The sequence below is a fragment of the Narcine bancroftii genome, chromosome 1 (genome assembly GCF_036971445.1).
Source record: "Narcine bancroftii isolate sNarBan1 chromosome 1, sNarBan1.hap1, whole genome shotgun sequence".
NCBI lineage: Eukaryota > Metazoa > Chordata > Chondrichthyes > Torpediniformes > Narcinidae > Narcine > Narcine bancroftii.
Genome location: NC_091469.1, coordinates 383799533 through 383816438, shown reverse-complemented (window position 1 = coordinate 383816438; position 16906 = coordinate 383799533). Strand labels below are relative to the sequence as shown.

General features: G+C 40.0%; 1 protein-coding gene across 5 annotated transcripts in view; it reads right to left on the bottom strand.

Moving 5' to 3' along the window:
* Positions 1 to 16906, bottom strand: part of nphp3 (nephronophthisis 3) — a 153018-nt gene that overhangs the window by 45913 nt on the left and 90199 nt on the right. For 3 of the 5 annotated variants that reach the window (XM_069913528.1, XM_069913529.1, XM_069913527.1), the window contains exons 13-18: positions 13183 to 13297; positions 10704 to 10847; positions 7831 to 7928; positions 5190 to 5292; positions 2548 to 2630; positions 1477 to 1615 (exon numbers count right to left, since the gene is read on the bottom strand). In XM_069913528.1, coding sequence (XP_069769629.1) covers positions 1477 to 1615; positions 2548 to 2630; positions 5190 to 5292; positions 7831 to 7928; positions 10704 to 10847; positions 13183 to 13297 — 682 coding nt within the window. The remainder of the gene's footprint in view (positions 1 to 1476; positions 1616 to 2547; positions 2631 to 5189; positions 5293 to 7830; positions 7929 to 10703; positions 10848 to 13182; positions 13298 to 16906) is intronic. The other 2 variants (XM_069913530.1, XM_069913531.1) reach the window with 2 other exon arrangements.

Here is a 16906-nt window from a genome sequence, read left to right as displayed (position 1 = left end):
GGGGATATCCTAGAAATGAGAAATGAAAGATAATAAATATCTCAGAATGTTGTTGGGCTTGAATAGATGTCAATAATGGGGAACAAAGATGAGAAAGCAACTTAACAACAAATGTGAGTTTTATTGTAAAACTTGAAAATCTATAGACACCGTGGTTGATGTAAAAACACACAATGCTGGAGAAACTCAGCAGGTCAAACAGGGTCCTTTACATAGAAAAGGTAAAACTACATAACTGAAGTTTCAGCTTGAGCCCTTCATCAAGGTATGGAAAAATGCATCCAAGCAAAAGAGTAAGGGGGGGAAAGAGGTGTGGTCGCAAAGGCAGGAAGTAATGGTGGAGAAGGGAGGAAGGGGACAGCAGCGAACCAGGGGATGAGGGATGGCAAGGTGAAGGGAGGGAGGAAAACTGGAAAGGGGGAGGAGAAAGGGGGAAGAGGAGAGCGGGTTAGCAGAAACCAGAAAATATGATATTAATGCCATCTGGTTGGAGAGTGTCCAGATGAAAATCAGGTGATGTTTGTCCGATTTGCAGGTGTCTTGGTGGGATAGTACATAGGCCATGGACAGACATACGAGTATGGGAGTGTACGACAGAACTGAAATAGTTGGCTACTGGGACATCTCTGTCACTGATGCAGATGGAGCAAAGGTGCTCAGCAAAGCGATCTCCCAATCTGCACCCAGTCTCTCTGATGTAGAGAAGAGCACAAAGGGAGCACCAGATACAGAACGTCAGTGCTGCAGATACACAAGTGAAGTGTTGCTTCACTTCAAAGGCCTGTTTGGGGCCCTGGTCCATGTTGAGGGGGGAGGTGTGGGCGCAAGTGTTGCATCTCCTGCAGCCACAGGAGAAGGTGCTGGGAGCAAGATTGGTGGGGAGTGATGAATGCGTGAGGGCGCAGATTGGGAGATCGCTTCTCTGAGCACCTTCGCTCTGTCTGCCACAGTGACAGAGACCTCCCAGCAGCCAACCATTTCATTTCTGTGTCATACTCCCATACCTGTCCATGGCCTTATGTACTATCTCACCAAGTCCACCCATAAATTGGATGAACAACACCTGATTTTTCCGTCTGGGCAGTAACATAGACTTTTCTGGTTTCTGCTAATCTGCTCTCCTCTTCCCCCTCCCTCCTCCCCTTGTTCGCTGCTGTCCCCTCCCTCCCTTTTCCACCATTACCTCCTACCTTTCCGACCACACCTCCTCCCCTTACACTTTTGCTTGAACACCTGTCGACATTTGTCCATACCTTGATAAAAGGCTCAAGCCTGAAACTTCGGTTATGTATTTTTACCTTTGCTATATAAAGGACACTGTTTGACCTGCTGAGTTTCTCCAGCATTAGGAGTTTATTTGTACCAAACACACGGATGCCGATAACTGGGACTCTCTTCTTTCCTCGTGCCATTGATATTTCAGTGTAATCACACATGCATTCATTTCTTTGAAATGAGGTTAATACTTATTCTCACCTCCTGCATTAGCTGTCTGTCCCCATCACTAGGCAGAGCTTGCTGTACAGACTGTAGTACAAGTCTGTATAAGGACACTGTGTCCTGACATTGAAAACATTGTTGGAGAATACTGTCAGCATCCTCAAGGCCTTTGATGCTAAACAAAGACAAATATCTTTACATTTTCTATTTAAGCATTTAAGTATGTTGATATTGTTCCAAATTTAAACCAAAATAAACAAATTCAATTTCATTTTAAAAACCCTGGGAGCCAGAGAAAGTATACAAGAACGGTAATAAATGATGAACTTCAATGCAACTGCTTACATCCATACATTCAAAGATTGGAGGATACTTCAATATTTCAGAGTAAATTGTGCTTTAAATCCAGTCGCTTTCGTGATGGATCAATGGAGAAAGAAAGATAGTGAAAGACATGGATTGCCACTTAAATCAAAGTAGTATAAAACATAAATCATAAACAAATGATTAACAAATATATGGCAGTCATAATGCATCTCCATCGAGTGGGCCACGTTCATGAGTGATGTGAGAGACAAGATTAAAGTTTAACCCAAGAATCTCAGCTATGGTCAACTATTAGCCTCTAAAAGAAAGTTCATCTCACTTGAGTGCATAAATCTAGGCTATTGTTGAAGTGCAATACTGAAGAAGTGATGCATGGCACAAGTGCTGTCTTTTACTTGAAGGTTAAAACTTATTATGGCTGTAGTCTGAAAAATGGGAGCTCTCCTGGTGTCTTGGCAATATTTATCCCATAATCAATATTATCTTTAAAGAACTGACCATTCCCACATTGTTGTTTGAGATAGACAGCAATGCATAAATTTATTGCTACATTTTCTTTATTTCGATTATGACTTTAACAAATGGTGCAAAATCCCAGAGGTTGTGAAATGTGTATCTTTCCTTCCTTTTTAAATGGGCAGTATTGTACCTCATTCAGCTGCCTATCATCGCCTTCACTTGGCTGTAAGAGAATCCCTCTTCATGCAAGGATGGCCTTTAAAATTTACAGACACTTTATAGGGGACCACATATTGCACAAGCACAATAAATGGCACTCACCATGTGATCATTTTGGCCAGGAGTGTAACATATAGGGCATTGCACGTAGTTGCAGATCTGCAATGTTTCTCCAGCTGTTTCTCCTGCAAGCACACAAGCAGGAAACATAATTTCTACACCAATTTTATGTCCTCCTTCTCATACAGTTCCAGCAAGGTCAACTTATTTTTGGCTACATCACCCAAGCTATTTTTCATTCAAGCTGAGTCAGCAAGTGCCATTTGACTCCTCAAGTGTGCAGGGATTTTGCTTAGTTCAACTGTATGCTGACTTGAGCCACACAACTGCAGCACTGAGTGCTTCACCTAAAAGAGCCAACTCTGCAAAGACCAAGGATCAATTAAAGGTGTGAATTTTTGTGGTGTTTATGACCTTGATATTTACTTGGTAAACTGGCTGAGGAATTGAGGGAGTGAAGGCAAACATTTCTGATAAACACAAGTGACTAACTCAGCCCAGGCGAGGCCCTGGCAACAATGTACTCTCACATATCACATTCATTTCTAATCATAACACCACAAAAATAACATATACATAAAATACAAAGAAAAGGAAAGAATTGATTCCAGAGATCAACAAGGAGGAAACACTAAGAAGCTCAAATGCACTAAATAATTGGCATTTTTGAGAGGGAAATGGAAAAGACATCAAAATACATTAAACAAGTTAGATGCATTCTGTTACACTTTCTCAATGTATTTTCTGAATTTTCCATCTTCCTTTTGTGTTTTCAGTGACTTGGGGTTTTTGGTGACATTGCTGGGTAACGCAGTATTAAAGATAGGATAAGATAGGAATAAATGGATCAGAGCCATCAAGCTCAACATTCTCTATAAAACTTTTTTTTTGTTCCATTTTGAAATACTTCCTATTTGAATTCTGGAATCTGTAATTTTCAAAGACAAACATCTATGTACATTTATTGTATTGCAATGACAACGTCAGAGCAGCATTGTTTCCAATATTCCTTTGGGAACATCAAGTATACATGTAGCATAACCCAAGGAGTCTAGCTGTGTACAATTTCCTATGTTCAAGATCAGGGAATTGGCATATGTGGGGAACTGGCAAAGAAAAGTTGATGAAGTTGGACCATATTAAATGCCAGGGTAGGCTTGAGGGACCCAACTGGTTACTTCAATACTGTTATGAAAAGGGACACACTCAGCACTGGCATCTTGGTGTTCCTCCTCTCTGGCTGGCTCTGCATTCATAAGAACACAGGAAATAGGAGCAGGAGGTGGACATCTGGTCTGTCAAGCCTGTTCCACCATTCGACATGGGTGATCTGGCCATGGATTCAGCTCCACCTACATGCTTCCCCCCACCCATCCCCATAATACTTTATTCCCCAACTCTGCAAAAATCCATCTAACTGTGCCTTTCATTGATAGTAGTGAGAAAAGCAGTTCCTTCTCATCAACATCCTAAATCTACTCCCCAAAATCTTGAGGCAACATCCCCTAGCTCCTGTCTCATCTGCCAGTGGAAACAACATCCCTGTTTCTATCTTGCCCCTTCCATAATTTTATGTTTTTTAAGATCCTCTCTCATTCGTCTGAATTCCAGCAAGTATAGTCCCAGGCAAATCATTCGATCCTCCTGATCTCCGGAATCAACCTGGTGAAAATCCTCTGCACCACCTCCAAAGCCAACATACCCTTTCTCAAGTGAGGAGATCAGAACTGCACACAATACTCCAGGTGCGGACTCATTCCCTCTCATGGTTGTGAATTGCTTGCATAGTATTTTTTTTTTTTTTAAAAGGGAACTGGACACAGTTCTCAGCTACAGCATATTGACAAAAAGTCAGTCAATAAATAGAACATTTTAAAGAGCATCTTAAAAATAAGAACCAGAATCGGTGACATTTAGAAAGGGAATTCCACCACGTGAGCATCTTTGACGGAGGAGCAGTTACATTCGGAGATAATCAAGTGACTAGAAATTCACCAACTGATATACAATGGCTCAGTTACATAATGGAGTTAAACAAAAAAGTCTGCAGGTGCAGGAGTCAAGTACAATGTGCAAGTGTGCTGGAGAAACTCAGCAGGTCAAGCAGCGTCCACAGTAATTAAAGGGTAACCAACCTATGGATGCTGTTGATGACTTGCTGAGTGTCTTCAGCATGTTTGCATATTGAACATAAGTTGGAATTCTGATGGGTGAGTGTTGTTCAGTGCTAGATAGGAGCAGTAGAACAAACTCAAGTGTACAGGAACTAAAGCAAGGTTGACCAGTTGGGAATGAATTGCAATAGTCAAAAAAAAGTTGCTGGTCAAATGCTGACACTAAACAGCTAGCTAAGGGCCGACATGGCGTGCTGTAAACGGTTATATGGCTAATCTAATTAACCGTGCATTCCACTTGATTCTCTCAACTCAAGATCCAAAACACTTCTGAAATAATGAGTGATTTACTCAGAATATATTTTGTCATTCAATCCAGTTTAAAATGAAAGAAAAAGCAATGATTGTTTATACTTCATAGATTCTGAATTCGAAGAGTAATTTATAAATTATAGTTCATGGAAACAACCGTTTAAGACGGAGTCATGTTTTGTCTAAAATTTATTTATTTTTAAAAATGGAACAGGTGGACTGCTGTTTCATAAAGAAAAGGGATAGCAGTGTACAAACCTGCTCTCTAGTTAGCCTTACATCAGCATGGTGGCATTCTATGTTAATCAGTGCCTTGATATCCTTTGGACTCAATGGGTCCAGATGAAGCGTTGGCCATAATCTGATTCAAAATAAACAAATGAATAAATTTGATTCACCAACAAGCAGCAAATATCACTTTATTACATCTTTTTTTAAATAAAGTCATTGCTTTCATCTGAGGGCTTTGTTAGCTATGGGATCAGTGGGTGGGAAAAGAGCAAGGCAGCAATGGTGCATGAGAAATAGGAGCAGGAGTCAAGTCATCTGGCCCATTGAGCCTGCTCTGCCATTCAACAAGAATGTGGCTGATCTGACCATGGGTTCAGCTCCACTTACCCACCTGTAATCCTTTATTCCCCTATTCTTCAAAAATCTACTACCTGTATCTTAAATACATTCAATGAGGCAGCCACTACTGCTCCCTTGGGCAGAGAAGTAGACTGGAGAAGCTGATAAAACTGAGAAAGATTATATCTTTGTGCAAGACTTAATGACTATGTCTTGCATAGATTGAAGCTTGTGTCACATGCACAAGATCTTTTTTTTTGTTTGCCTTGTAAAAGCACATAAAGAGATGCCACTAGTCCAGCACCATTAGCAAGACAAGAAATAGAAGCAAAAAAAGAATTATCTCAGAGATATCGAGTGCCCATGGATTTTGTTTCCTTCTGCACTCCCGTAACCTCTAGAACCTACATCATATCCTGTCCAGTTCAGTAGTGAACTCAAGCTCCGGGCCTCCCAAATGCATCTTCTCGACCTCTGGTTCTGAATCCTCAATGTGACTAAGAAACAGTCAGCACCTGAGCCCCTTTAGGAGCCCTTCTTGCTATCCGCCATCAGCACCCTCATAAATCCAGGTCCCAATATCTAGTTCCCATAAGCCAATCACCAGCAGCTCACAGCCTGTATGAATCCTTTGGACACCAAACACCATGCTGGTCCACGGCTGCATTCTCCAACCCTTTGGGTCCTCTTCTGGGCTTCCTCGTGGCAGGGTAGTGTTCTCCTAACCTGGTGTCCTAGAGGGTCTGCAGCCCTCTCAGTTTGAGCTGATAGACCTGGGTGCTACTATCCTGACCACAAACCACCATGGTTTTTGATGCATAGAAAAAGTTGTCCCTCAGTTTCCTCTCACCTTAAACCTCTGTCTTTGATAGCTATTAGTGTTGACTAAGTCAGTGGAAAGACTTTATCCATGTCCTTGATGATTTTATAAACCTCTAAAGACACAGTTCAGCCTTCTACATTTCAGACTGTAAAGACCCACCCTAGCCCTATATTTCAATCTTGGTCAATCTCTTCTGCATCCTTTCCAACTTATTGACATTCTTCCAATAGCTAGGTATCCAGAACTTCACGCAATACTCCAAAGATGCTCTCATCAACACCTTGTACAACTGACCCAACTTTTGTACTGGTTACCCTATACAATGAAGGCAAGAGTGCCAAATGCTGCTTTATTCACCTTGTCCACCATGTCATTGTTTTCAGGGAAGTATGTACCTAGACCTCAGACCTGCTGAGTTTTTCCAGCATTTCTGTGCTTTTAATAAATCACAGCATCTCCATTAAGCAGGCATCTGTACCCCTAGGTCACATCTACAACATTCTCCAAAGGTTCACCATTTACTGTTCAAGTGCTGCTCAGGTATAACTTAGCAAAATACCACACCTCCCACTTATCAGAGTTAAATTCCCTTTGCCACTCCTTGGCCCACCTTCCCAACTGATCTAGATCCTATAATAAACTTGGGTAACCTTACTCACAGTCTAATAAATCACAAATATTGGTGATATCTGTCATTATAGTCATCTAAATCTTTAATATACATAACAAACAACTGAACCAGCACTGACCCTTGCATCACAGGTTTCAATCAAAAGAGCAACCCTCCACTACAACACATCAACTCCTCTGACCAAACCAGTTTTGGATCTAATTAGCCAGTTCACCGTGGATCCCATGTGATCTAACCTACCAGACCAACCTCCCATGTGAAAGCCTATCAAAGGCCTTGCTATTATTGATATAGAATACATCCATCATTCCTCAAGATTACCTCTTCAAAATCAGATCCATAAGACATTTTCCATGCACAAAACCATGATGACTACTTCCAAATCAGTTCCTGCCTATCAAATGCTGGTAGTCCATGTCCTTCAGAGTCCATTCCAGCAACCTTCACAGTACTGACAACAGGCTCACCATCCCGTAACTCCCTGGGGTTTTTCCTGCTGCCTTTTTTTGAATAATGGGACAACATTAGCCACCATCTGATCTTCTGACAAGTCAACAAAGGCCATTGATAATACAAGTATCTCCCAAAGGGCCTCCACAGTTGCTTCCCCAGCTTCCCCAAAGGATGCATTTGCCTTGGAGATCTGACCACCTTACTGAGATCCATGGTAATTCATACACGATTCAGGATATATCAACTGTTTGGTCCATGAATATTTAGGATTTTTCTGCTGTATCACATGAATGATTACAACATAACCAGCTTGTTTAAAAAAAAAATCGCGCAGAAAGCAAGATTAAAAGTTTGTACTGAAATTAATATTTCAGTGCAATGAACATTGCAAAAGTCAAAAATTGTACAAACCAATTACTAACCTCCATGCTTGGGGACAAGTTTCCACATTTACAGAAACAATTACTCTCACGTTGACGGGCAATGGGTCAATTAACCACTTCATGTGCCGCTCAGCTTGCTAAAAATGGTTTAAAAATGATTGTACTATTAATGTTTTATAACTTAAATTGACTACGAGTTTGGAATTGAATCATTTATTGTCACATGAACTGAGAAACATTTGACAAACTTTGCTTTGTGTGCTATTCAAGCAAGTCATCCCCTACATGCCATACCAGGCACCGCAAGAACAAAAAGAATGTTATAATAAAAGTGCAGTTAGAGAGAAGTACAGTTGAACAGTGCGAGGTATTATCTTATAAAAATGGGAGGTCTATTCACAAGTCTGATAACAGGAGGAAAGAAAGAGTAATTAAATCTGGAGAAAAGCATTTTCAAACTGTGTATGTGCTGCATGAAGGGAGACAGAAGCGTGTGTGACAGGGATGGAACACGTCCTTTAATGTCAGCTGCTTTCCCAAGACAACAGGAGGTGAAGATGGATTCAGCGGGAAGGCTGCTTTGTGTAATGCCTCGAGTTATGTTCACAACACCCAGCTTCTTATATTCTTCAGCATAGCAGATCCCATACCAAGCTACTTGTATCTGGACAGGGTACTTACCATGGTGCATCTATATAATGTGGTAAGGAATACTGGAAACATGATGAATTCCTCAGACTTATGAAGAAGTAGAGGTGATGATGTGCTTTTTTTTTTAACTGCAGTATTGATGTGATTGGACCAGGATAGGTTGTTGGTGATGTTTATTCATGAAGCCTTAAAGGTCTCCAGACTGGGTGCGTGCTCCACCCTACTTTCTGAAGTTGATGACTGCTTCCTTTATTTTATTAACACGGAAGGAAACATCGTTTTCCTAACACCATCCCACTAGACTCTCTATCTTTGCTGTGCTCCATCTCACCATTGTTTGATAGCTGTCATCTGAAAAGTTATAGTTGGGGCTGGGGCAGTACATGGCAACGCAAAATCACATGTTTAATGAGTGTAGCAGGGGCTTGAATATGCAGGCATTGCAAAGCACTGGTGTTAAGGAGGAGATTTTGCCAGCAATGCTCAAGAACGGGCCAAGAAATTGAGGATCCTCCCAAAATAGCTGCTTCCCTCTCCAGAGGTTGTCTGACTTGCTGAGTTCCAGCCCTTTCTAGTTTTAGAGCAGCAGAGTTCTTCGAACAAGAATCTTAGTAATGATTCATTCCAATTTAAAGCATAAGTTGCAAACATATTAATTTGAAATTTGAAAGCAGCTTGTGATTGAAGGCTTGAATTATTCCTTTTAAGTGTCCTGAAAAAGCATGAATGGGAGCACTAATAAACTTGTACTGAACCTCTAAATGTGTCAAATTTCAGTACAGTGGAACATAATGCACAATTATTTGAACTAATTTTATATTTCAATACACCTTGCCCACAAAGTTCCAAGTACCAGCAAAGGCAAGGAGGCACTTGGGGACTTGGTGAATGATGAGGTCAATCGTTTTGTTGTTGGTTGAGATACAAAGCCAGGACTGAGAAGTGAGTAAAGTTAGAATGGATGAACTTTTTTTGAAAGCAGTTGAAAAAGTATAAGAAGGCAAGAGAAGTTTATTGACATCTTTAACAATTAGCACATTATTAAAAAGGGTACTTTTGATGTAATTATTGGAATTAACACTCCATAGCAGGTTTAATTGGCAATAAAAGTGCTAATATACAATTCTGAAAAATCACTATGGTTAATTTGAAATTGGTTTTACACAACATGAGCTCATTAATAGGCCTGTAACCTGCAGTATTTCCAATTCATGAGACCTCTCCATCACCAGAGGGTGCTGACGTGTGCAGCAATTCCTTTCACTGTTCATAGATTTTTTTAAATCTTCGCTGAATAAACACTCCCATTTCATTAAATAATTCATACATTACATTGTTATATTGAAGCAGCTATAACTAAAATAAACAGTGAAATCTTGATTTGTGGACCAGATTTGTTTCACTCCCTTCAAGCTCACTCCCTTAACTCTTCTTTCTGATACATCAACAAATACACTAGTGCTGCTTCCTGTGGAACTCGAATATGTCATCACTCTGGCACCCAGCTACCTTTCTGTTCTCATCTTCACACTGTCCTTCTCTGGCTTCCCTTCCTTTCCTGAACCTCCCCAACTCCACCTAAGGAGGTACCAATAGATGGTCTCTGCGTATGGTCTCCATTGCTGGGCTTCCCACACCAGAGCATATGCCTCAAATTACACTGTAGTTTGACCTTATCGTACTCCTTACATGGTTTCTCTGTCAGTCATGTCCTTTGTTCCACTCATCCCCTTTCCCCACCACAGCTATCAAGACAAATGAGTTTCTTTCCCTCTCTCTGGGCAAGTGAAATATTACCTGGTCTTCTTTCCACAGATACTGCCCTGCATTATTTTTCCAGTGTTTTCCATTTTCTTTTGTTTTTAATCACATGGGCTCAGTTTTTCTTACCCTACCTGTTGAGTCTAATCTGCTGGCCAGATCCCATCAGATGACCATGAATACCTCATTACACCAAGAAGCTCAATCTGCTGATAATTACTGACACTAAATCATTTCAACACATCTTATCACACTTGTCCCACACATTATTTCTCCCATCTTCTCTCCAACTACACGCCAACTTGCATCTCTCCTTCCAAGTTCTGATAATAGGTCAGAGACCCAAAAAAACCCAACTGTTCCTCTTTTCATATATGCTACCTGACTTGATGAGTTTTTTCCAATATTTTCTTGTTTCTGATTTGCATCAATCTGTAGGTTTTATTCTGAGTTTCGTTCACAGTTGAAATTATTTTGTGGGCTTCTGGTCTTATTCATACCTCAATCTGGTCAATAGAGTCTATGATAATGATGATACTGCCCTGGTGGCATGCAGATAATTTCTCCAGCCATCTGGGAAATTCCTCCAATAACTTACTCGGATCCAGTGTAAGGGCAGATACCGACCAGGAATGCTGCAACAGCTGGAAATAAACAAGAAAAAGCATTGCATGGAACAGATTTTACATGGATGACACAGACTAAAGACTGTACATACAGCAAGCAGACTATGTCTGATCAATCAATTACTAGGAAAACAGAGAACACATACATCTCTAGTACATGCTTCAGCAGCACATTAACACAGCAGGCACCCCAAAGTTCCAGCAATCCGGAGATTTTTAATGCTGACCTCCAGTGCTGTCCATGTGGCATCTACACGTGCTCCCCGTAACCGTGTGGGTTTCTCTCAGCCACTCTGGTTTCCTCTCACATCCCAAAAACACAAGATGCAGATTCAATAGTGATTTTAAATTATTCCCAGGGTAGATTTGGCAGCAGGAGAATCAGGGTGATGGTGATTGGCATGCTGGATGAATAGATTACAGGGAAACAAGAAGGATGATGGAATCGGGGAATAGAATTGTCATTGCTTCGAAAGGCAGCACAGACATCATGGGCAAAATGACAAGCATCCCAAAAACTTTATATATCTGTGATGACCATCTATAGATACAAATATCTTATTTAATGCTCAGGTACATTCCCAGGAGTAAGAATACTAATGGAACTGGAGGAATTAAAATGGGTTATTATACCATTACATACAAAGAGAGATGTGTTACTGACAATGTTGCCATGCCAGGAATTTGAAACGAATCAGGCAGTGAATGACTGCATAGCTCAGTTTGGAGATGCTGTCTGTGATGCTTATGTTGGGCAGGTCAGGCAGGGTAAACAAGTATTGATGCTCAGTTGCTGAGGTCAAAGACTCAGGGTTGCATTGTGGGAGGGAGTCATTGCTGGGGATAGACCACCTGGAAGTGATTGTCTCTCTCATTCTCTGTCGTATGTTATGGAAGCCGTTAAGCAATGAGCTTGCTAGCACATAGAAACTGGTGAGAGATATGTAGCCAAATGTCGATGGAGACAGCAGCCTCCATACAAATAGTTGGTATTTGTATGGAATAGTACAACATGGAATTATAAAATAAAAACTGTAAACAATAGTACCAATAATGAGGGAGTATAAATTTATATTGGTAAGATTAGAGGACAGTTTAGGAAAGATGTCTGTACCTAGAAAAATATAGTACGTGTGATGCAAAAACCCTCATGTTTAGGAAGCACTTGTATTGAGAAACTGAGACCAGAAGAAGAATAGAGCAATAGAAAGTGGAATTAGTCTGGGCAAGTTAAACAAGGAAGTCTATATTCTTGGGACAAAAGCAATACACAAGAGTGCTAGAGAAACTCAGTGGATCACGCAACAACCATAGGAAGTAAAGGGTAATCAATGTTTAGGGCCTGGGCTGGACATTTCGGGCTCAAAAGGTTGGTTACCTTTTACTTCCTATGGATGCCTGCTGAGTATTTCCAAATCATTTGTGTATTGCATTAGACTGGGTACCCCATTTTCAAATAGAACAAACAACGGGCTGAATGGCATCCTTCCATGCCATACCATTTTCAAGATTTAATGTAAAACAGTTATATAAATGGGAGGATTCATTTACTATCTTTTTTTTCATTTACACCTTCCCCTTTCATTTTTGCAGGTAATAAATATTGCTCTAGTCAAAATCAGAAAGTTCTCAAACCAAAGAAAGAAAACTGGCATCGCGTTAATGATTTGGTGATAATCATAAAACTCATCTCTATACAAGATGCGTCTGCCATCAGGAAACACATTTATAAGGAATCCTTTATTTTCCTTCATGCTCTGGAATCAGTGATTTTATTTTTAAGTATTTTTGATGAAGACTTTCACAATGCTAGTCTCCCTTTCGCTGCAATTTTCAGCTGTATGTTTCAAATTCAAAATTCATTAGCCACACAAACTATTTTCTAATCCAACACAATAAATTATGCAAGGTTTGGGAGCCAAAAAATGAGCTGCTGGTGGAATTTGGCAGGTCAGGCAGCATCCATCTGTGGAGGGAAGGAGATAGTCGATGTTTTAGGTCCAGATGAAGGGCCATAACCTTAACCATCAAGTGCCTCTTCCCTCCAAAGATGTTACCTAACCAGCTCAGTTCCTCTAGCTGCTCATTTTTACTCCAGATTCCAGTGTCTGCAATCTCTTGTATCTACACAAGGTTTATTGTAGAATATCTCATTAAAATCAATTAGAATTAAGATTCAGTGAAAATGAAAAACTTCTCCAGATGCTGAAAATCCGATGTGGGAAGAGAAAGACAGGCAAGGTTTCAGACCAGAGACCATAGAATTTCGAGCATTTTCTGTTTTTGACATACTGTACAATTAAAAGTTACTGCCTTCTATTTCTTAAGAACTATGAAGTTTCTAATTCTCTACCTTTAAAATGAGTCTTTTAATTATTAATGCTGGCTCAGAACTGGTGGATAAAGGCCTTCCCGCAAAGTGGTATAAAATTAAAGTGCTTGGGGAACATTTTTGCTGATGTTCAATCCTTTTAAAACAAAAGACAAGTAAATTATTTAATATAAAAAATGCAAAGGTCAGTATTAGAAGATAGAACAGTACAGCAGAAGCCCTTTGGCCCACAATGTCGATGCCAACCATGATGCTAATCCATTTGCCTACATCTAATCTACATCCATCTTTCCACTGCTTTTTCGTGGCTTTTTAAAAAACTTTAAAAAATTTTTCACACTATGAACCATATTAAATAAAATACGCACAAACATTTCCCTCTTGAATATACACAGTGTCATTTTCTCCCCTTTTTCCACCCCTTCCCTCCCACTCCTCTCCAAACCCATTAAACGTTCAACATATGCAATACAATAAACCCATTAAACAATGTCATCACAAAATGAAAATAAACAAGAAAATTGTGTCATCTACTTTTACACACTGGGTCAGTTCATTTCATCTTCTCATTCTATCATTTTAGGGGGTGGAGGTCCATGGTAGGCCCTCTCTGTTGTGTTCCATGTACGGTTCCCAAATTTGTTCAATTAATGTGACTTTATTTTTTAAATTGTCCGTGAACTACTCTTTGCAGATGATGCCGCTTTAGTTGCCCATTCAGAGCCAGCTCTTCAGCGCTTGACGTCCTGCTTTGCGGAAACTGCCAAAATATTTGGCCTGGAAGTCAGCCTGAAGAAAACTGAGGTCCTCCATCAGCCAGCTCCCCACCATGACTACCAGCCCCCCCACATCTCCATCGGGCACACAAAACTCAAAACAGTCAACCAGTTTACCTATCTCGGCTGCACCATTTCATCAGATGCAAGGATCGACATTGAGATAGACAACAGACTCGCCAAGGCAAATAGCGCCTTTGGAAGACTACACAAAAGAGTCTGGAAAAACAACCAACTGAAAAACCTCACAAAGATAAGCGTATACAGAGCCGTTGTCATACCCACACTCCTGTTCGGCTCCGAATCATGGGTCCTCTACCGGCACCACCTACGGCTCCTAGAACGCTTCCACCAGCGTTGTCTCCGCTCCATCCTCAACATCCATTGGAGCGCTTACACCCCTAACGTCGAAGTACTCGAGATGGCAGAGGTCGACAGCATCGAGTCCACGCTGCTGAAGATCCAGCTGCGCTGGATGGGTCACGTCTCCAGAATGGAGGACCATCGCCTTCCCAAGATCGTGTTATATGGCGAGCTCTCCACTGGCCACTGTGACAGAGGTGCACCAAAGAAAAGGTACAAGGACTGCCTAAAGAAATCTCTTGGTGCCTGCCACATTGACCACCGCCAGTGGGCTGATAACGCCTCAAACCGTGCATCTTGGCGCCTCACAGTTTGGCGGGCAGCAACCTCCTTTGAAGAAGACCGCAGAGCCCACCTCACTGACAAAAGGCAAAGGAGGAAAAACCCAACACCCAACCCCAACCAACCAATTTTCCCTTGCAACCGCTGCAATCGTGTCTGCCTGTCCCGCATCGGACTTGTCAGCCACAAACGAGCCTGCAGCTGACGTGGACTTTTTACCCCCTCCATAAATCTTCGTCCGCGAAGCCAAGCCAAAGAGAAGAAAGATTTTTTAAATTATATGGTTTTTTTTCCAATGGAACACATTTATTCATTTCCATGTACCATTGCTGTACTCTCAGGCTCTCTTCTGATTTCCAACTTGACATTATACAATTTTTTGCTACAGTTAAGGCTATCAGAATAAATCTTTTTTGCGCTTCATCCAGTTTGAGGCCTAATTCTTTACTTCTTATATTACTTAGAAGAAAGATCTCTGGATTTTTTGGTATGTTGCTTTTTATGATTTTATTTAATACCTGATTTAGATCTTCCCAAAACGTTTTCACTTTCTCACATGTCCAAATTGCACGTACTGTTGTTCCCATTTCCCTCTTACAGCAAAAACATCTATCGGATAATGTTGGATCCCATTTATTTAACTTTTGGGCCTGTGTAACTAATTATATTGTATCATGCGTAACCTCATGTTTATTGTATTCCTCATAGTTCTGGAGCATAGTTTTTCCCATATTTCATTTTTTATCTTTATGTTTAGATCTTGTTCCCACTTTTGTTTGGGTTTACAGCTTATTTCATCATTTTCTTTCTCTTGCAGCTTGATGTACATGTTTGTTATAAATCTTTTAATTATCATTGTGTCTGTAATCACATTTTCAAAGCTGCTTCCTTCTGGTAACCTTAGTCTGCTTCCCAATTTGTCCTTTAAGTAGGTTTTCAGTTGATGGTATGCAAACATTGTACCATGAGTTATTCCATATTTGTACTTCATTTGTTTAAATGATAATAAATTATTTCCCAAAAAACAATTTTCTATTCTTTTAATCCCTTTTCTCTTCTGTTCTCTGAAGGAAAGGTTATCTATTGTGAAAGGGATTAGTTGATTTTGCGTCAATAGTAATTTTGGTAGTTGGTAATTTGTTTTTTTTCCTTTCTACATGAATCTTCTTCCAAATGTTGAGCAGATGGAGCAGTACTGGTGAACTTCTATTTTGCACCAGTTTTTCATCCCACTTATAAAGTATATGTTCTGGTACCTTCTCCCCTATTTTATCTAGCTCTATCCTGGTCCAATCTGGTTTTTCCCTTGTTTGATAAAAATCTGATAGATATCTTAATTGTGCTGCTCTATAGTAATTCTTAAGGTTTGGTAGCTGCAAACCACCTTGTTAGTACCATTCTGTTAATTTATCTAGTGCTATCCTCGGTTTCCCCCCTTTCCATAAGAATTTCCTTATTGTTTTCTTTAGCTCATTGAAGAATTTCTGTTAAGGGAATTGGTAACAATTGAAATAGGTATTGTATCCTTGGGAAGATATTCATTTTAATGCAATTTACCCTTCCAATCAGTGGTAAATCTTTCCAATCTTCTAAGTCATCTTGTATTTTCTTAATTAATGGCTGATAATTTAATTTGTATAGATGGCCTAGATTATTATCTAGTCTAATACCTAGGTATCGGATTGCTTGTGTTTCCCATTTAAATGGTGATTCTTTTTTAAACTTTGTGAAATCCGCAATATTCATTGGCATCGCTTCACTTTTATTTGCGTTGATCTTGTACCCCGATGTTTCTCCATATTCCTTTAATTTCTTATGCAATTTTTTTATTGATAATTCTGGTTCTGTTAAGTATTCTATGATGTCATCTGCAAATAGACTAATTTTATATTTTCTCTCTTTTATTTTTACCCATTTTACTTTATTTTCTGTTCTTATCAGTTCTGCAGTGGTTCTATTGCTAAAGCGAACATTGAGGGAGATAGCGGACATCCCTGACTAGGTGACCTGCTTAATTTAAATTGGTTTGATATATATCCATTTACTGTCACCTTCGCCACTGGAGCCTTATATAATGTTTTAATCCAATTAATAATTTCTCTGGTAGGTTGAACTTCTGTAATACTTTGAATAAATAATTCCATTCTACTCTGTCAAAGACTTTCTCTGCGTCTAAAGCAACAGCCACTGTTGACGTCTTATTTCCTTGTACTGGATGGATTAAGTTAAGGAACTTACAAACATTGTCCGTTGTTCGTCTTTTCTTAATAAATCCAGTTTGATCTAGTTTTACTATTTTTGGTATACAGTTGGCTAATCTGTTT